A 21,990-nucleotide genomic window follows, 5' to 3' on the forward strand; every position below is an offset into this window, starting at 1 on the left:
TGAAATTTATGCAAATGTGTGTGGGAATACACACTGATGAGAAGACCATTTAAGCTCACCCCCTCCCTTCGGACCTCTTCAGTAGAAAAGTGGCCTGTTGTGTTCTTTTTGAACTTCCGCAAATACCCGAAAAACAAGTTCAAAGTGCGAAGCATGGAACTGGCCGAAAACGCCGGCTCAGATGACTGAGTCACTTGCAGGGCATCGATTCTTCGTTACACTTTTCAATTTACATTATCATCTCTGATTTTGTATCATGATTTTAGAGTAGCTGTATGGAATTTGAAACACCGTCTTTTGGTTAGTGTCATCCCTATCAAGTTCTTTAAGTTGCACGTGCAAGTAGGTGCATTTCTTAGAAGCGCTTGATAAACTCTTTTTCTCATCTTTAATAACGCAAGGACAAACAGGTTCAGAGACAGCTTCTTCCCCAGGGACATCACCACCCTAAACAAGGACGCAAAACTGTGAAAGTATACATTACATAACTTATTTCGTTTTCTGCTGTTAATGTTATTGCAGAAAACTGTGAAAGACATGCACCTTGATTTTTGTTGCTGCTAAGTGTTTATTGCACTTCCTTTCATTGCACTATTGTTATGATGCACTATTCCTCCCATTGCACAATTATTATAGTCTCTAGCACTAAGTTGTAAATATTTTTGCTAATTTAACCTCATAGTCTTTTCTCTGCTTTTTTCTTTTAAATCTTTACTACCAGTTTATCCTGGAGTGCCATCTATAATCTTGTTGCATACAAGGATTCACAATGTTGCTGTCGATGACAATAAATATTTTCAATTCAATCTTTTTGGGGTTTGGGTTGCTGTTTAGACTGAACTTGAAACATGCATTTTCTTACTTACCCTTTTTATGCTACTCTGACAAAAAACAACTGTAAAAGTCACTCTAACCGGTCCCAGTTAGCACCTGTTTGCTCTCCTTGTGTTATTTTTGCCAGTTAGCCCCTTTTTGGCTGATTGCCCTTTGTTGTACTGTTACTCAATCCACCTGCAACACAATGCCTAGGCATTCTCCAAAAATCCTACCAAAACTTGGCTTAAAACACTCCTCGAAAAACAGGTAAACACTGGCGACTGGCTTGCTGGGGGGCTAGTGTTTCTCCAATGATGTCAGAGCTCAGATGACAAAGACAAGACACGCTATTTCTGAAAATAATTGGAATATACCAATAAATATTTAGATTCGCTGCAAAAAAACGTGCACTAATTCCTCAAAATTTGCATTCTTTAGAATTTGGGAATACCTTTAAGGACAATGCTGATTTTCCTTTTGCAAGCCAGGCCACGCCGCCAGTGCATTCGAGGCCATCGAATCGTAATTCGCCTAGACGGACTTTTGCCGCCTCCATCCCATTAGGAGAGCTTACCAGATCAAAGAAGGGCGTACTTGTCACCGTGACCCACATTGACTTTACCTAGGGTGACTCCAAAAATGCGACGAGCACTCTTAAGATTGTTTGCAGTTACGCGGGGTTTCAAGTATTAGCACAGATTAAGCAAAGTAAAAGCACGCTAGCTCTTGGGAGGAACCTGTGCAAATCCAATTAGCGCAATACGTCATCAGTGGAGGCATCTTTCCTTAAAAAGTTGACCTTTCTTTTGGTTTCTTGACAGATCCCAAATGAGATTTTGGAATCCAGGAAGGGCTCTTTGGCCTTTTTCTCTGAAACAAGTAATTGTAAGAACATATAATCTTTCTCTTAGAATATAGAGCAGAAGCCGCTGACCATTTAGAGCCATGAAAGCCAAATATTTAGATTCAAATCTACAGACAAAAGCTCATTTTCATTTGATTTCATTGGTTGACCTTTTGATGATGTCATCAAATATATGAAATTATAAAAATGCTAGAGCCTGTGTCACTTATCAACAAATATCCCAGTAAAATTTAGTCTCCCTCGCGCAGTTACTTAAGATTGCTAAGGGTGAGTGGAAGTTTTTAAACACTTTTCTTATAGTGTCTTTTTCTGAATGCCTGGCTGGTGGTGACACGGGGGAGAAGGATGATTTGAGATGAGTCAGCGGACCAGCATCTGGACCTGAAGCATGTCAACGCCTGCATCGACCAGCCGGCAGAGATGGGAAGCTGCGTCGTTGATGTCATGCACTTTCTGGCCGAATTTCAACATATTACCAATTGTTTTCTGTTATTGAGCTGCACTATGTTTTGTGTACTGTTACCCGATGCTAAATCTATTGCACCCTAGTCATCCTGGAAGGGGAATTACCACTAGTTATTTTGCTCGTGCTGAGGTTTTGCGTTTTTTCTTGCCCGGACGTTGTTTTAATATCAGAGGATGGTGTAATTGTAATCCTGTGCAGTCCTTTGAGGCATCTTGTGAGCTATACAAATACATTTGACTTGACTTGATCAATTTGACAGTCATTCTTGACATAAATAATAGTTTCAGTTCGTTTCTAAGAATGGTACAAAATACAGCAAACATGAAGGATACAGATATATTTACCTTCAGCAATGTGACATGGTCAACGTTCTAACCTTGGGAATCGACTGATCATTACTCGTCCTCCATCCCATTTTGTGAATCTTCCACATGTTTGAAATCTCGTGACATTTGCCTTAAAACATTTCATGCACATCGTTGATCATTTGTCCTTTTTTTCACAAGTTGCACAAACTATACACGTGAAAAAATACCCAGGAATTGGTAGAAGGCAGACGTTACACCCGCATGTGGATTTTGAAGCATCTCATTGGCTAAGATACACTGAAAAAAATCCAAATGACATTTCTTTTTACCAGATATAAAAGTAGAAAAGCGGTACAATGTTCCTGCCATTGCTAGTAGAAACATGGTGTTGCACTTACCTAAGTAGTTATAGCCCTGATTCCTGTGGAAATTGGAAAAGACTGTGCTATCAAAATTGGAGATGAAGATGTATATGTGTTGATTTTCATGCTCACCGAGAGGACGCTGGTCGTCATGGTAAAATGGAGTCTGTTGAAATGCCTGAAGGAGAATGTCCGACGAGCTGATGGGAGCACAGACTGGCTTCACTGAGATCTTACTTCAACGCCGAGATGCCATTTTGGCCAACAGCTTCGTTTTTGGATTGTCAAGGGAGCGGGACGAAGTTAAACTCTTGCTTTTTCCTGCTAGTGCCCCTGTTTTGTCAATTTTTTTCCAAGTTCTTAACTTCGTCTTACCTTCTATTTGATGATCAGTGGGGAAAAATTAAATTTGAAAATGTGAAACTTGACCCCTGATATAGAGTATGATTTATAGTCAATTTGAGCGAAATCAAGTTTTGCATTATTTATTTAATGAGCGTCTTTTGTTGTTATTAGTTTTTCAACACTCAAATGTAATATGTAAATATGATGACATTTTAATTAAATTATTTTCAGTCAAAAAAAAATGCACACGGACAAACAAAATACGTTTTGCAAAGTTATATTTAAATTACAATATGGTTTGCGGAATATCAGCTTCTGTTCCCAAATAAATGACACAAGTAAAATACCACCACACAGTCAATATTTTGTTGTAGCATAGCTCGTTTTATTGTTTAAACAGTTTTTGCATAGGAAATATATCCACTTCCAGTAATTGACTGCAGTAAGAACAGCTGCTAGCAGTATAGGCTGGATATAACAGTAACAACCACAAAAAAAAAGAAAGAAAAAGTTGAGCCTCTATTTACAATGATTTTTAATCTTGTGGCAATTTTAACCCCTGCACCAAACTTAACTGACCGTAAGGCAACCCCTCCCCCCAAATGAGAAAAAAATAGAAAGAAAGAGAAGGCATCAAAGCCTGTACAGTTCACAATGGACACCTTGTAACTGCTAAAATAAAAAGGGGCATAGAAAAGTCCACTAAAACGTACATTCAGATACATACAAAGACCTTTTTTGCACACACTCACAGCGGAACTGGATCACAGAGCGCTTCGTTGGTGATGTTATTATGTGTGCGAGGGGTTGGGGAAGTAAAAGTGCCACAAGACCTGCCCTGCATTTAAAAAGACTGCTTAGCGCTGCCCCAAACAAAGAAAACACTCTCTTTTTATCTCATTTCCAAAACTAGAAGCAAACTCCATGTGCGCTGACATGCTCGGACATGAATAAGCCTCGCCCAAAAGTAAGTCTATGTCACATTTTACATGTATGTACAAGTTGGACAGCTGGAACAGGCACTGCATTGCTCGTCTTGTTTTGGTGAAACAAATTGCTGGTTGATGAGAAAGAGAGAAAGTAGGAGAGAAAGAGATAGAGAGAGAGAGACTTCCTGCAGGTACGAGCCCTCGTGGTGGCTTGAATGTGAGGATGGCAGGGGGAGGGGGCAATTGCACGCCGTTTGCATAAAAAAGTCACGTCCGGCAACGCGATAATACTTGAAGGGCCGCCATGAACACTGTTTTAACATTCCAACCCTGCCCGACAACGCCGGTGGACGCGAAGCTACGCAAATTCGCGGTCGATGGTTTCCCAAAAAAGTGCATCACGGGAGGAAGGAAAAAGTGAGGAGGGGGTTGTCAATGATATTTTTTTTGTTTTCTCTAAAACAAGCATGGTGTAAGAGCTAGAGGTAAGATCGGGCCTAAACAATCCAGCACGACCCGACTCAGGCCTGCGGGTATTAGAGCCCGCCCAATTAACTTGATTTGATGGACCGAGCCCGAAGCAAACCTACATTTTTATATTTTATTTGTGATATTTATCTGTGGGTCGGGCTCGGGCTTAAGATATTCCCTCAAGTAAGAGCTAACAGGAAAATAGCACCAATCACATCAAAAAGAAAGACAACATTCACAAATACCGTATTTTCTGCACTATAAGGCTCACCCAATTATATGGTGCACCTCTCAAAAGATAGTCTGTCTTGTGTTTTTTCATATATAAGGTGCAACAGACTTGAAAGTAGAATAAGGACTATGGTTGCACAAAAAACAAGTAAGTAAATATATCGTTGATCACAATTGCAAAACATGAGATGCAACGGGATTTGATCTTGGAGAGGAGAGCGCCATATCCAATCCACAAAACCACTAGGGCTACAGATAACACACAAAAATGCATTAGATTTTATCCTATCACACTAATTTTTGTCATGGTGCCATGTTCAAGAATGGAGAAAACAGGAAGTCGTTAAGTTTATTTTGTTTTTTAGTATTGCACATATTCAAAAGCGATTTCATGGGATTTAAGTTCCTTATTTTGACTCATTGTTACTCGTTGTTTTGACTATTGCGTTATTTTCGCTATCGGCCAATTATGTTGCTGTTCTTTGATACCCACACCCTTTAGGGCTGATCTGTTTTATTTTGTAACCTTGAAGATCTTATAAAAAGAGGGGGCTTGAAGGAGGGCTCTAGGAAGGGACGGAATTCTCTTTTCTATCCGGTTTCCCCTTACAAGTTCAAAATCCATTGATGTCTTCTTGCTTTATTTTAAATGTCTACTAAAATAGAAACTTAACAGTTGTATGGAAAGATATAAATAAATGTAAAATTCACGAGAGGGAAACACCACTCTGTTTTATCTGTTGTTGAATCAGACTTTGAAGGACACTAAACAAATACATTCTAAAATTTTAGTCAGTATTTTGTTAAGTTTGAACTGAGACAAACATTTTATACTGATTTTTAATCACCTTCTGTTTTGTCCGTTCTCTAACATTCATATCTGGTTCCATGACTAAAAACAGTGGGAGGTTGAGATAGGACCTATAGCCTTTTCATTTGCCATCTATGTCCCTAAAGGACTAGTGGTTAGGATTCAGCACTCTCACTGTCGCTATCCGAGTTCGATCCCCATCGTTAAACGATTGTGGTCAGCGATATTTTTCGACTGATCAATAATTGCACACAAATATGGTAATTTTTCAGTATGCATTTCCAATGGTATTCATATATAAGGCGTCCTCGATTAGAAAGCACATGTTGAAATTTCTGTCCAATTTGTATTTTCTTAGGTGAGCCTTGTATTCCGGATAATACGGTGTTTAGTTACCAAATTTTTTACCCTGCTTTTCTCGTGCAATCTTGGGGAGGGATGAGGGTCTGAACCGGGATTCAGGCAACATCGCTGACCAGCTGCTACAAAGACCTCCCTCATGCCGCCATCTTGTTGGACAAGAAACCGCACCATTTTTCCCACCCTCCAAAATATAAAAAAATATACACATCACACATGCTATGGCCGCACTAAGGAAATACAATTCCCAAATGGAAATATCTACTAGCACTAAGCAAGTTCAGAAAAACCATAATAATAATATATTTTTAAAAGCCTTCATTTTTGTTATTTTATACAGTGAAGCACCTGCACATTCACAGTTCAGAACTATGTTGAAAGTGTGGAGCTTCGTGGAGACAAAAGTAGGGCTTGGCCGCCATCATGTGGCACTCTAGTGCCGAGGAACTATGTTCATGTAAATTTCCAACATAATAGTGCTATGCTGCATAGGGAAGGCAAGTTCTCCCAAATTTTCAGGTTAGGGCTTCTGGGTTCATATAGGCAGACAAGAATTAAGATTCCGTTCCTTCGGGGAGAATCTGGGGAGTTCTAACTCCAAAACAGCCCCAAAAACGTATATATCTTTTTCTTTCCAAAAATGGAATTGACACTTTTTGCCCCCTCTAAATTGAACGATTCCCAAAGTTAAAACTCCGGTTAGATTTACAGTGTAGAAACTTTGTTTTTTGTCCGTAGGAAGACCCTCATTGACACTCACACTCGTACTTGCACGCACACATGCACACACAGGGTCTACGATGGTCGCAGGCTTAAAAAAACAAACAAGTTGGAGAGATGTAGCTCGACTTGAGGATGTGTAGTCGTCTTGCTTTCGCAATTGGGTGAGGGTGAGTGCAAATAGGTGTCAACACGAGTTGCACTGATTGACATGCATAATGCCCCTGTAACACCTGAGAGATTTTGCTCGGAAACACAGAGGGATTGCCTAGAAGCTATGTAAGTGCTATGTCGTATTTCTACATGTGTGTGTGATTTAAAGGTAAGATCTTGGGCCCAGCCCGGCCCAAAATTCATGCCGGGTCGGAGCTAAAATGTCAATCAATACGTTTGGGTTTTGGCTGGGCTTCTCTATTTCTCTAATTTTTCTTTTAAAATTATCCACCCGTCATTGTTCTTTGTGGAAGATCCGCACGATGGATTCAGTGTCCCCTCTCGCGCAGCCCGAGTCCTCACAAACAAAATATAAAAATTCAGGTTTGCTTCGAACTGGGTTCCGCAAATTACAGTAATTTGGGGGCTCGGGCAGATTTGGGTTTTAGTACCTGCGGGCCCGGGTCGGGCTTGATTTTTTTAGGCCCGGTCTTACCTCTTGTGTGTGTCTGTGCGTGTGTTTGCTGGTTTCAAAATTGAGTGTGGGAATTGTCGTGCGTTTTCATTGAGCAGCGTTGATTAAGCCAAGGCACGTATTCGGACTTGGGTAAAATAATCTCACAGCAAACTGTCAAAGAATAAAATGGAGCGCTTGTCAACTCTTGATTTAAGAAAAACAAAAGTTGTACCGTATTTAAAAACTAAACTAAATCCTTTTCTGAACTAATAAGTGACTAAAAATTTGAGTGTGATACAATAAGAAACACCCTTTTCTGTCAGGGCAGCCAACTGATTCCTGAAGTTGGAGACATGTCACGAAAAGCGAAATTGTTTGAGAGGGATGGAATTACTTTATATAGCCGTAAGTAAATACCGTGCATTCCAGACTACAAAGCATACCTGATTAAAAGCCGCATGCACAAATTAAAGGAAGAAACTCAACTTTTTAAACAAACCGCACCAGATTTTAAGCAAGCGGGTTAAACGACCATAAGATCAAACTCATTAACGTCCATTTATTACATTTTTTTAAAAATCGGCGGGAAAATGTCTAGTGCAGAAAAGTAATACATTAAGACACTCGTTTGCAGACTGTGTCCGCAGCTGTCAATTTTAATCAACTGGCGTAGAAGTCGAATATCAATTACATTTTCATCAACATATGCGCAGGAGTAAAACAAAACTCAGTGCACTGTGCTGACTAATATTAAAAAGCCTGTACAATCACAACAGTCTTTGCACAAGCTGAGCCATGCGACCGATCTTAAGCTCTCCCATCCCTTGCGCACATGACAAAGTGCTGGAAAGGAGAGCAATATTGAAGAAAATCACATACATTTTACTGGATTTTGGAAATATCTTTCCAGAAAATCATGACACTGTGTTATAGTGCCTTCCTATCAATGTTGCACAAACACATTTGATGTACATTCTCACATTTTGAAATTCCTTTCCCCTTTGTGTCCCTCCCTTCTTTAAATGTTGTACATTTGTCTTTTCCCTATAGTGAGACACATCCTGTACCGAAAGACCGTTCTTTTGTTTTTTACGATTTTATTTTGTATTTTTGTAACATATTGTGTCGGGGGAGCGCAACCACGTCAATGCGGGGGCCCGATATGCACCGCAGCCGGGGAGATCTGTGGAAAGGGCCAGGCATGCGTTCAAAGTCCCAACCGACACGCTCGCGACTATCCGCCTCGCGAAATAACATAAAAAAAAAATACAAAAGTATAATCCATATCGTATTGCAAGCCACCGTGTTTAAAATGTCAGAAAACGGTTTGTAGTTCGGAATTGACGGTGTTACAAGTGTAAGTAAAAAACATCTTTATTAAATGTTATGGATTTTTATTTTTACCTGATAAAATGGGTCGAGCTTATTTCAGACGATGCAGTGTAGTGAAATTGGGTCAATTGATTGAAGTTTTTGGAAGTGACTGTTGTTGATTGTGTCCGTTTGGACGTGATTGGTCGCTGTGTGTGATTGTTGAGCACTGCTTGCTGCTGCTCTTAAGGCATCTACTTGGGAGTGTGTTTGTGTGTCACGTTTTGGCATGATTGTCGCGGCCTCAAGTCGAGCTGTTTCTCTACGAGCCTACCTTTTTATTTTTTCAGTTTCTTTTTTTAACCAATGTCAGACAGACGCGTGAGTTTTGCAGCCGTCCGACCACCAGAGATGCATTAATAAGAAGAGGCAAAAAGTCTTAAATGTAGACTGGATCTATGCTAGAACAGAAGACCTTGTCGTACACTGCATAGACACAAGCCCCTACTTTGGTTGAATTGAACAAAATGAAGGAGGGGGGGGGATTCTACCCACAACGACAACAACATCAAGAAAATAAATGCATTACAATAGTGTCTATCTCCAAACTAGCCTCTAATATTTGACGTGGTCTATAAGCACTACCTACATAGGCAAAACTTGGTATTGCATAATTGTCTGAATTCAAGGACGAGTGCTGGAAGAAGGAAGGTGAGAAGTGATTAGAAAAGCCACAGGGAACCAAAACTGGAGGCAAAATGGACCAAAAAGCAAAAACAGAGTGATGACGTTTGACTATACACAGCAATGGGATACGCGACCCACCCAAAAAAGTACTTGAAGTTTGACAGTTAAACATTTTCAAAATACAAAAACAAAACCCCGTTAAAAACGTTAGCTCTGCGCCATTCTAAAAAGAAAAGTGTGTGTTTGCATGTGTGCGTGCTTGCGTGGAGCTCTGTGGGAAGGCACGTCATGTGGACGTCACGTATCGTCGTGCAAATGAAGTGAAGACTGCAGAGGCTGACGGCTCTCAACGCCATTTTTACATATTTTTTTCATGCCGTTGCATGACTGATTGACAATTTCACTGTACATTTCCATCCATGAACACTTGTTTTCTTGTAAACATACGCTTTCAAAGCCAATGGACAAAATTCTCTCAATCATATTCTTAAAAAAAGAAATGAAATGCCTTTTTTTTTCCTTTTTACACACCATATGTGTTCATTTCTTTCTCAAAGGGTTCATTTCATCCCCTTTCGCAAGAAATAAATAGGAAAAGAATAAACAACATGTCCCGGTACAATTGCGGAAGGACACTGAACAAAAACAAGTGCTGGTGTTGCTGCTGGGGTTGGGACTGAAATCAAATTGTTAAAAAAAAAACAAACAAAAAAACACGCAAAGCGAAATCAAAAGAAAAAACATTTTACCCATCAAAGCGTAGGGTGTTTATCCCCCTTTCCTTTAGAGTCTGAGGGCAGACAGACTGATAGCTTCCCTTCAAAACAATTCAATTGCACTTGCCTCCATGGAAATTGCTCTTGAACCAAAAAATACCTTTTTGAAAGGGATCAAAAAATCCTTTAGTGAGGGGTCAAATCTCAAGTAGTTAATTAACTCTGTCAATTGTTAGAAGTCAAACAAACAAACGAATAAACAAAAACAAAGAAACATTTTTTTGTTTCTTCCGGTATCACGGTCGACAAAGAAGCGCTCATTGTTTTTCGACTGTGTACACAGTGACTTTGTTTGACCCTCGAAGCCTCCCACCCCCCACCCAACGCCGCACGCGTTTCTCATCAGAAGCACAGATTTGAGTGTCATGCAGTAGAACATTAAGGCAACTATACATCACAGTATTTGAATGCATCACAAAGTTCTGCAAACAACAACTGGCTGGTGTGTGTGTTTGTGTGTGTGGACTGGTTGTGTGTGTGTTTGTGTATGTTGGGTAAGGGATCTGTGTGTGTGTATGTATGGGGGGAAGGGGGTTGGCCCACCTGAAGCATCCTTTTCTTACTCCTGCGCCCATCTTGGTCCAGGGAAAAATGAACGAGGGGGGACTCTGGATGTTTTTCTGGAAGAGTCTTGGGATTGTACAGCCGCGGCTGTCTTTGCTGGTTTTGCAAGCCCCCCTTCCGTTTGCCCCTCAACCAAGCGCACCTTCTCCAAAGCAGTGGTCCGTACCCCCCTCGGGCTCAGTTCCCGGTCTCGGTGGGGACCAGCGGCTCACCAATGATGCTTATGCTGTAGTTCTGGTGGACATTTGTTGGCAGCATCGGCGTCCCGTTCGACACTTGGAATGGAACTAAGCTCGCCCAGGTACCAGGACTGTGGGGACACACGCACAAAACAAAGCAGTTGCAAATAAAATGGGCCACAGTAATGCCATGATAACAAATATGATGCACGTGGCGACGCATTTGTTCCAATTCCATATAAAGCAAAGGACTCACAATTAATTTACTTGGTGGGGGCGCCGGCTATTGGGTCGGGATTAATGGTAAGGTCTTAAGCTCGAGCCCGAACTGAAGTTCGGGTTGGCCTAAAATGTCAATCATTAGTCCGGGTTCCGGCAGGGCTCTTCTTACACATTTTTTTGGAAATTATGCACTTGTCATTGTTCTTGCTTTATTTTCCTTTGTAGAGGATCTTCGCCAGGGATGGATTCCGTCCCCATTTTGCACAACTCAGCTGGCGTCCACGCTCTTGGCGCTCAGCTCGTCTGCAGGCTGAGCGCGCAGACCTAATATTGTCAGACAACGAACTGGTCTGTCGTACAGAAAAGGGTGCCGACAACTGCTTTAATGTATACAATGAACCCCTCCTCCAATAAAAAATGAAAAGCCTGACTTGTCGGGACAAGACAAATTAAAACATGTGTATGGATTTAATTTTATCGAAAAGCTGGTGCCCCTTCTGGGAAGAAAGAGGAACGGAGTGTGTATGCATGTATGTGGGTGTGCATGGGTTGGTGGGGGTCCCTCCACAAAGCTGCGCCATCTCTATTCACATCACGCTAATGGCAAAACAACACTGGGATTGTTCCCGGGGAGCAACGGTGCTAACTGAAAACGCGAGCGGGAACAAGTGCCGCCTTGTTCCCAAGGGCTACTGCCTTACGTACATGTAGGATAATTAGCCCCCCTTCTTACCCACACATTGCTACCCACCCCCTAAACTCCCAGAGTGCCCCCTCCTCATCTCATGGGCACTCATCTTAGCTCCTCTGCTCCTCTGGTGGGTCGGGACCCAAAAGTGGGTCGCGGGTCTTTTCCTTGGTAAAATAATACTAAGAACAAGAAAAAAGCCAGGGTCAATTACACTCCTTCACAGTAGATGGAGATAATGCCCTGCTCGATCTCTTCTACCTGTTCAGTCATTCTGCGATTTGAGATGGACATCTCATTTAATTGTGATTTTGTTGGTGTTATTTCCCTTTAATGCCCATAATAATGGGTCCTGCGACTGGCTGGCAACCAGTTCAGGGTGTCCCCTGCCCACTGCCCGAAGATAGCTGGGGATGGGCTTCAGAACCCCTGCGACTCTATAAGCAGTTCAGATAATGAATGGATGGATGGAATAATGGATCCCACGAACGTTAGTGATAAAGGGAAGAAAAAGTGGAAAACAGTGACAACAAAGATCCATTTGAGGTACAAAACAGAGGCGAAATACCTAAATGGTGTTAAAAGGTACGGTAAAAGGTTTAAAAATGATATATTTTTAGCTTTTGAACAATGTATTAATCTTTATTAAATAACTATTAATTTTTAGGTGCACGCTTTATTTATATTTTCAATTTATTTAAGTATGTGCCTATTTAAAAGCAGTTTTAGGGGGTCACTTATATAAGAGGTAGGGTTTATATGCGACTATACAAGGAACTTAGTTGTTTTGGTTTTGTTGGTCAACCCAAAAGGTGAATATATTCTACTAACTCTAGTTTAAACTGCACAATCCTTTCTTTGGATACATTTGAGAAGCGGATTTTTTTTCTTGCTTTGGTCTGCACGCTGTCATTAGTGGGGAATGGTGGGTCTTGAAGTCACCCAGTTGGGAACCAGTGCACTAAGGGAAACCTAATTAAGTTTTTCACACCTTCTTATACACAAGAAAAAAAAACTGAGGCACAATTTTAATTTGTTGCAATTGTGTGCAAATATTCTTTTTTGTATTTTTCATCAGATACTAATCCTTTTCATTTCCATTTCTATAAGGCAGTGGTCAGCAACCACCAGGCAGCAGACAGGTACCGAGCCATGGGTCTTTTGGTATAGAAAGGAAAGAAGTTGCCATGTATTTTGCTTACACTAAATTTAATCATGTATACACACATTTTATTTGACCCCTCACCCTAAAACTCAAAGTTTAAGTGTGCGTTTTACACCAGATTTTATATAATTGTATTAGAGCAACGATTGATAAGTCAACAAATACCGCCAGCCACATTTGTTCAGCATTGGCTGAGAGGGAATCAAACTTGGATTGCGCCGGTAAGAACGTTGAATCCTAACCACTAGATCACTAGGAATTTATATGACATTGGAATATGAATTTAATTTTTACAATAATTTTACTCACAGTGCCATGTTTTCCAACATTATAATAGAGCATTATGGGAATGATTTCAGTCAAAATAATGTTGTACAACGTGGTACTGTCAGCAAAAATAGTGTGACGATCAGAATGCCTTTTCTAATGTCAAATAAATCCCTAGGGTTCTAGTGATTAAACAGAGTACTTAGGCTCCTTTTTATATTTATCATTATTGTTATTATTACTAATGTTATAATTGGGCCTGGCCACAAAAATATTGTTGGTTTGTGGTACAGAAAAGGTTGCCAACCACGGGATGGATTTGATTTGAAAACAAGAGTACGGTGAAAAAATATATATTTTGCTCAAAAGAATAAAAAAGAAATAAATATATGTCTTGTTCGGGGAACAAAAAATCCTAATCCACTGGACCTTGGAGTCTCCGAGCCAGAACCAGCAGGCTCAAAGACAGCATATCTCATCATGTTGAATGCAGAACTCTCAACTCTCTCCCTCCGCCAAGGAAAAAGAAGTTTCATTTCGTCCGTGGTGTATGTTGTGCATATAGCATATTTGACAATGAAGAATGACATTAATGACATTCCAGTGAAAAAATAAGAAAGGTGCCTGAAGCCCTCACCAACTTACTTGGGACAAAAATTGAAAACGGTCCACTGCGCAATTTAACAATCGCAAGACTGTGGACTATTTGAAGTCTAGACTGAAACCGATTTTTCTTTTTCCTCAAACATGTGAACCACTCAGTTGTTTGTCAGAAATGGAAGTATCTCCTTTCCTGAGGACGGTAAATCCCTGACAAGTGTCATTTAGTTGGGACAGGGGCCCAAAGAGTAGCTCGGAGAAATCGGAGCAAAGTCGGATGAGAAAGACATCAACAGGCTGTACTGTAAGACTTTAAAAAAAAGGCTACTAATCCTCTTCCACAATTCTTTTCCTGTCCAACGCGTCCTCAAGTTCACTTTGCCTTTTCCCCTCCCTCCTTGTCTTCCTGCCAAAAATCATCGGGCAGGAAACAGGGGGCGGCCACAGGAGAGCAGGGGAGGGGGGGAGGGGGGGCGATTCCGTTTTTTTCCACCTTGGCCAACAAAGAACGCACAGAGCGCCTCTCGTTTTTCTACCGTCTTTTTCTCCGTCGGGAAACACGGGGGACAAAAGCCCTTGTAATCCAGTTGAAATTGACGGCTGTCAGATCGCATCTGCGTACTGGCTACTAAGACGCAGTCGCGGCCTGGCTAATGGACTGTTACTTGGAAATGGGCGGCCGTAGGCAAGAAAATGTCGCTGGCCCACTAGCTAGTTCGCTTCCTTGAGGGGTTCACGTTCACAGAGCCCTTAACCACCTGGGTAGTAGGCGCACCTGTAGTGTGTCTTGGGCAAGTACAGCATGGCAGAGCCGATCCTTCTCCAAGCCAGTTTTTGGGGTAGGGGTGTACTCCCCCACATGAAACAGGTAATGGTTTCCATGGAACCCAGTAACAGGAGAGTCCTCCGGATCTGACTTATATACAACACCTAAATCTTTTAGTTGTTTTTTTTTGGTGTAAAGCTTCATCCGCTCTTCAAAGAAGACCCGGACCTCAGCATTGACTGACAGCAGCTTGTTGACAATACTGATACTGGGGAAAAGTGAGCACCTCTCTGGACTTTGTGGAATAACTTTATAAATTACGCTAAAAGGTAGTGTGTTACTCTAACTAACTATCTACAATACCGTAAATCCAAAACTATCCACTATTTCTCAACGGGAGTATTGTTATCGCTCTTAATTCCCTGACCATCTAAAACAGTGGTTGTCAACAGAGGTCTGACTCTAGGACCCTCATCCCACCTTACACACAAGCCACGACCCACATAGAGAAAAAAAAATCTAGAATTAATCTAATGAAAACATTTTGCAGATTTAAACAGAGATGGTACAATGTGTCAATGTTTTTTTTAAGACCAGCCAAACCAAAACCACTTCAAGTCCAACAAAAAGTGAACTACACTCGTGCGGCCTTGATCTAATATCTCCGATTGCACATTGCTGAGAGTAGGGACCGGCAGAGCACACATGTTTACGGGAGGCGTGCCATTCTGGTTTACCTGAAGTGAAATGCACAGTTGTGGGCGCAATCCATTATTCCCAAACGACTATTGCTGAAAGCGAGGCAGAGCAAACACATTTGTGTCATGCCTAGCGGCTCTTTTTTCCTATTCTTTCTGTCAAAAATGAACAGCACCCATGCGGCTGCGACTATTGCTGCAAGTGGGGGCCGGCAGGGCGCATGTTAAATGCAAGTAGGAGAGGGGCCACTTGGCGGATTTTCACATATCAGATTGCAGTATCTGGGTTTGGCCATGCTCAACACGTGTAAACTTTAACTGGCTATCATTGTGGTGTGAAATGTAAGTTGTCAATTTGCATTTGCAAGGCATTATCGCCATCTACTATTAAGGAGTGGCTTTGACCTTCAGTTTTTTTCCCATTTTCTTTGCATTATTTTGCCAAGGCTAAGACCCACGACCCACTGAAAACGGGTCTGCGACCCACTTTTGGGTCCAGCCAGTTAAGAAATATTGATCTAAAAGACAGCCTGACAGCATCCTTCCACTTGCCTCATTAGTAGTTTGCACAAGTCAAACTATTTTTTTTCACCACCACATCACTAGGCAGTACAAGTACACCCACCTGCACAAGTTCAAGCCATGTCTTCATAACTTTGTACAACATTGCCGTGCACAACTGAAGGATTGGCAACGTACCCGGAACAGAAATCATTACAGGTACAATTTTAAAGCTATTTGAAAAATATTTAATTATTTGGCAATTTTTTTGCAGGGATTATGGACACATTCATGTATTAGGCTGAGAATTGTTATTATTGTCATTGATTACAATTTAGAGCAGGGGTCACCAAACTTTGTGAAGCAGAGTGCTACTTTTTGTTTCTGATGAGCTTAAAGGGCTATCAGTTGGACACACGTCCCTAAAATAACAACTTGCGTTTTTACTATGTTGTTACTATGTTATTACCAGGTTGTAATGATTAGAAGTTGAGTTAAAACAGGCACAGACAACCACGAAACAATCATTAAAAATTAAATTTCCTAGAAAATCACAATGACCCTTCACTCGTGAGCAATAGAGACCCTCTGTCGTAGGGTATGATTATTTTTGAAGATACAAGTGGGGTTTTAGGGGTCCCTAGCTGTGATTGTGTGTTTTATAAAGTTTTGGAACAATTATATAAACAAAATGAAAAACACAATAAAAATAGTTAATTTGTCTGTTAAAGGAAATTATTTCCCAATCTCATTTTTAAGAGCCAATCGTCGTTGTCAAGTGTAAAACACTTATCTCCAAAATGTTGAGTTTTAGGTGTCTCTAGCTGTGATTTTTTTTTTTTAAAGTTTTTGAATAATTATGAATATAAAATAAAAAATATGATTTAAAGCATGAGAATGAATAAAAGAACAGTTAAATGAAAACATTTTTCCCGATCTCATTTTTAAAAACACATTTTCGCTCTCATATGAAAAACAATTATCTGCCCAAATTATTTATTTTCTGGATGATGAGATATATGACTATTATTCTCCCAATATTTTTGTATATAATGCATTTATATTGACAGATTTCCAAACAATTACACTTTAAAATTCTACTCAATGAAAAAAATGACCTTTTTTTACATGATATTGACAAAGTATAATTTTTTTTATTTTTTAGAATCCAATTAAATTTGTTCTTATATTATATTACTTCTTCTGATGGTCAACAATCAAGGATATCATATCAATTTTACCAGAATTTTATATGGTTTTGATCATTTCAAGTTGTGGAGGCTGTCTAACAATTTTTGTATGGAAAAAAAACCTATTATGTATAATAAGCAACACTGATTCAGGGTGTCCCCCGCCCACTGCCCGAAGATAGCTGGGATGGGCTCCAGCACCCCCGCGACCCTACTGAGGATAAGCGGTGCAGATAATGGATGGATGAATGAATTCCACTGCAAGTAGGGGAAGATTCAAGAAGGATAATGAAAGAATTGTGTTGTTTATTTGGTAATTTATTGTTGTTTTCGTTCGATACAGTCTGTCTTGAGGGGCGGATGACTGGTTAGCGCGTCCTCGGCACAGTCCTGAGGTCATGGGATCAAATCCAGCTACCTGTGCGGAGTTTGCATGTTCTCCCCGTGCTTGTGTGGGTTTCCTCCGGGAACTCCGGTTTCCTCCCATATTCCAAAAACACGCCTGTCAAATTAATTGGTGGGTCCAAATTGTCCCTAGCTATGAATGAGAGAGTCTATCTCTGTGTGCCCTGCAACCGGTTCAGGGTGTCCCCTACACAATGCCCAAAGATAACTGGGATGGGCTCTAGCTCCCCCGCGAGGATAAGCAGTACAGAAAATAGATGGATGGATAGTCCGTCTTGCTGTGACTAAACAGGTGCCACATTGTTTTTGTAAGGTTTTTTTCCTCACTTAATAAGAGGAATATCATTTTCAAAGGAGAACAATTGGCTGAGCTTGACAGGTATCATATATACACCCTTGTGGCAGTAACATTTTTTAAAAAGGCAAATTCTTGCCCCTTGCCAGTACGAGAAAAAGACGTCGCTTGAGTTGCGGGCTGATTCTTTTATTTTTTATCCTTCTTCGTTCTAGTTAGGAGGCCCGTCGAAGGGGATTTTGCATGTGTGCGCGTGTTGAGAAAGACCTTCAGCTGGCGCTAAATGAACAAGATCACAGATGCACACACACTCACACATTTGCAGGGAAACGTGGAAAAAAAAGGAAGAAAAGGCCCGAGTGAGCTCATGCCTGCACCGTGGCATCGTCGAAGAAGCATGACTTCAACACGAACGCAAACAAAGAGCAGCTTGTTGGAACGTGGAAACTTTCACAGATTTCCCTCAAATCCTTATTTTAAAACTTGAAGGTCTTTCGTGTTAAAAATTCTGCACTAGAAAAATACCTCAGTCTGTTTTAGCCAAGGTGTTTTGTTTTAAATTTTGTCCCCCTCTGATGCGCACTGCTCTCTTTAACATGAAAATACTGTACTTCCCGAACTTTGCTATTTTTTCATAAACAGTACAAGGCGCACCAGACTATAAGGTGCATGGAATTAAAACTACACTAAGGACTTGGGTTGCACAAAAATATAAAAACTAGCATACAAGAATCAAACCCAGATCGAAGCAGGGAAAACACCAGGACTTATTCACTAGACTATTGGGGATGGAGACAACACATGAAAAGGCATTAGGTTTTATCTCATCATTACACTTCTTTTAGTCACAGTACCAAAGAGTCAGATATGTTTTGTATATAGTTATATATACCATTGTCACACATTAAACTGGTCCCTGTACAGAAAAAGTTGAGGACCTCTGAAATACAGTATTATATAGGCCACTTGCAAAGTCTTTACGAAGCGCACGGAATTCTGAACTGAATTGCGAGAAAGTTATTGTGGGAGGTAATTTGGTCGTTCTGAACTGAATGAAGAAATATGCATTATTAAATTAAAAGTAATTCCCTTGTCCTGACATATATAAACGCATGGACGCACGTATAAAAGACGTTGGTCACTTCCAATGCTTAGTTAGAGCTGAGAAATTGCAAAACAAAATTGTTAACCAATTTTGATCACTTTCAGTTTTCTCATTTCTCTAACATTTGTGATACCGTAACTAAGAATACTGTGATAATGAGATAAATAAGAATGCTTTTTCATGTGTCATCTGTATACTGGTCTAGTGCAGTGTTTCTCAACTGGTGGACCCAAAAGTAGGTCACAGGCATTGGCAAAATAATGCTGAGAAGAAGAAAAAAAGGAGGTTCAATTACACTCCTTAACAGTAGATCGTGATAATGCCCTGCTCAATCTCTTCTTCTTGCTAAGTTAATCGATACCGTCTCAATTGTGTTTTAGAGGGATTACATTTAGTTTTATTCTGCGAAATACAGAAATGGTGTCCGAGTGCCATTGAAGCGCTGCTGGAAGGTACAGAAAATGGTTTAAAAATGTTATATTTTTCGCTTTTTACCATTATATAAATTTCAATTATGTACACTCATAGGGATGCCTTTTATTAATATTTAGAATCTATTTTAGTTTATCGTTATTTTAAAGCAGTTTCAGGGGGTTGCTTATATGCAATGTAGGCTTATATGCTAGTATACTGTGTATGGTACTTGAAGTCGTTCGGGTTTTGCTGGTAATTTTGTTTTTGGGAAAGTAAGAAAAGAAAAAAGGTGACTATATTCTATTTTCTCAGCTTTAAAGTCCACAATCCTTTATTTAGATTTGAAAACTGGAAATTTTTGTTCTTAATTTGGGTCGCAGCTTGTCATTAGGGTGATGTCAGACAAGTTGAGAACCACTGGTCTAGTGGATTTGATCCGGTGCTCTCCCTCCCGGGATTTGGGTTCGATTCCCATTGCATCCTATTTTATGCAATAATGAACACCAATCCATGTCCCTAGCAGCCTGGTGGTTATGATTCAGTGCTATTGCCACTGCTATCAGAGTCATTCACCGTTGCAACCGTTGTTATTGTGTCAGCGATAAAATGCAGCTACGGATCAATAATTGCACAAATGTAGTAACACATTACGATGCACAAGAATATATAGCGCATGTTCAAATTTCTGGACGATTTGGGGATTTTCCGTGCGGCTTATACTCCAGAAAATATGGTAAATGGTGTGAGTGATGAAGCGATGGACGGCGGGTGGAAGAAAAACAAAGACACACGGCAAGTAAGCATGAAAGAGTGAAAGAGGTTTGGGTTACCTTTGCCAAGCAATCCCCAAAGTGTCGTCAGCGGCACTGGGGCCATAATGGCGGCCGTTTGGAGTCACGCTCCAGTCACACTTCTTCAGCTGTCAATCGAAATGCCGGCGGTCAGATTTTTTTAAGTTAAAAAAACAAAACAACAGAAAAACAAACAAAAAAACAAAATCACACAACAAGTCAACATGCATGCGCCACACAGCGTTATGTCGGAAAAGTCACAAAAATAAATGGGATGGATGCAATCGCGGCTAACCTGGGAGTCAAAAAGAAAAACATGGAGTTAGTGTTAGTCACTTCATGCTGAAGGCAGGCATGCAAATAGTCGGTTAGCTTAGTGTTTCTCAACCTGAATTATTGTAAAAAGTGTGTGGAGTTTCCAGAAAAATGGATCGCGTAACCTTTGTTCTTTCTGTCTTTCATAAAATTTTTTGATTTTTAATCCATTCATACCTTCTATTTGGGTAAACAGAGGGAAACAAATAAAATGTCAAGGAATCAAAAAAAAAAAATTCTATCTGCTGTGTTGCAGGAAATTATCAAATTCCAATTTCCGTATTAATTTCTGTATTGTACTGTAAAAATCAAGTTTAATAATATAAGAAATGCATACCACTTACAAATAATTATATTTTCCAACATATTTTACTTGCTAATTTTACGAGGAAAAAAGTTAAATATCTGGTAAAACTATCCATCCATCCATTATCTGCACCCCTTATTCTCAGTAGGGTCGCGGGGGTGCTGGAACCCATCTCAGCTATCTTCGGGCAGTGGGCAGGGGACACCCTGAGCTGGTTGCTAGCCAGTCGCAGGGCACGCAGAGACAGACAAATCACAGGGTCGTTCCTACTTCGGGACAATTTGGACTGGCCAATTTACCTGACATGCATGTTTTTGGGGAATGTGGGAGGAAACCGGAGTGCCTGGAGGAAACCTACGCAGGCACAGGGAGAGGATGCAAACTCCACACGGGGAGACTGCGGTCCCTGTACCTGAACCCTGAAACTCTGCATCATGGGTCTGCGTGCTAACCACCCAGCTGACGCCCTCTGGTAAAACTAATGAAATGAAAAAATATAACTAGATTACTTACATAAGTATTTACCCATACAATTTGCTGAGCCATGGCCACCTTAGATGAATAATATTCAAGACATATTGATAAGTTTCACTTTTCTTCTTGTACTAGAAATCTACATAGCTGTCAACCTCAGTCAACTGCTCCCTTTATTAATGATTTTAAGCGATAATAAAACTTACGAACACAATGTAGAATACGGCTTAAATGTTGAAGCCCATCTTCCAAAAGTAAGTTCAACTTAACTGTAAGTATCTTTATAGAGCATATTATTTTATGAAAAGTTCATTTTTAGTACAAAACAATACAGGTTACTTATACATACCTTAAACATACAAAATGTAGCACTGAACCTACTTACGAACAAATTCAACTTACGAACGATCGTCCGGTAGGGCTGCGTCTGTACGTTGACAGCTACGAATACTTAAAAAAAAATGTTTTTCCCTTTCCCTCATCCAGGTTTAAGATCAGGGGAATGATTTTACTAACTCTAAAGGTGGTATAGTGCATCCATGTAGACATTTCCTTGATTGAGGGCTAAACAAATGAATGTGACTTTACTTGACTTCATAGCCTGCACTGCGAATTTAAAAAAAATAACTGAAGCTAATAATTAATTCGTTTTAAAGCTTTTCAACGAGTGGTGGGCCCCATTTTTAATAAGAAAATAGCGTGTCTTGGCTCAATTAAGGTTGACAAACACTGGGTTGATTCATTCCCTGCCATGGACGCAAATCAGATTTTTTTTCTTCGGGTTGGGGCAGAAAAAAGGGTCCCCCAGTTTGAAGTTGGCCAAACGACCATCGGCTGGAATATTGGGTCAACAGCATATTACCACTGAAATGTAAAACAAAATTATATTTCCCCATTTTTTGCCATTTTTTTATTTTATTGACTTTATGGAATGATTACAAAATGGGGGCGGCAATAGCTCAGGAGGTAGAGCGAT

General features: G+C 40.4%; 1 protein-coding gene across 4 annotated transcripts in view; it reads right to left on the reverse strand.

Moving 5' to 3' along the window:
- Positions 1-10,406: 10,406 nt before the first annotated feature.
- Positions 10,407-21,990, reverse strand: part of LOC148356539 (nuclear factor 1 B-type-like) — a 110,763-nt gene continuing 99,179 nt past the window's right edge. For 3 of the 4 annotated variants that reach the window (XM_088347834.1, XM_088347833.1, XM_088347832.1), the window contains 2 exons: positions 19,958-20,046; positions 10,407-10,942 (listed from right to left, as the gene is read on the reverse strand). In XM_088347834.1, the coding sequence (XP_088203960.1) occupies positions 10,810-10,942; positions 19,958-20,046 (222 nt within the window). In that variant the 3' untranslated portion in view covers positions 10,407-10,809. The remainder of the gene's footprint in view (positions 10,943-19,957; positions 20,047-21,990) is intronic. The other variant, XM_088347835.1, reaches the window with a different exon arrangement.

Source organism: Urocampus carinirostris, chromosome 11 (assembly GCF_059441175.1).
Source record: "Urocampus carinirostris isolate Australia breed hairy pipefish chromosome 11, RoL_Ucar_1.0, whole genome shotgun sequence".
NCBI lineage: Eukaryota > Metazoa > Chordata > Actinopteri > Syngnathiformes > Syngnathidae > Urocampus > Urocampus carinirostris.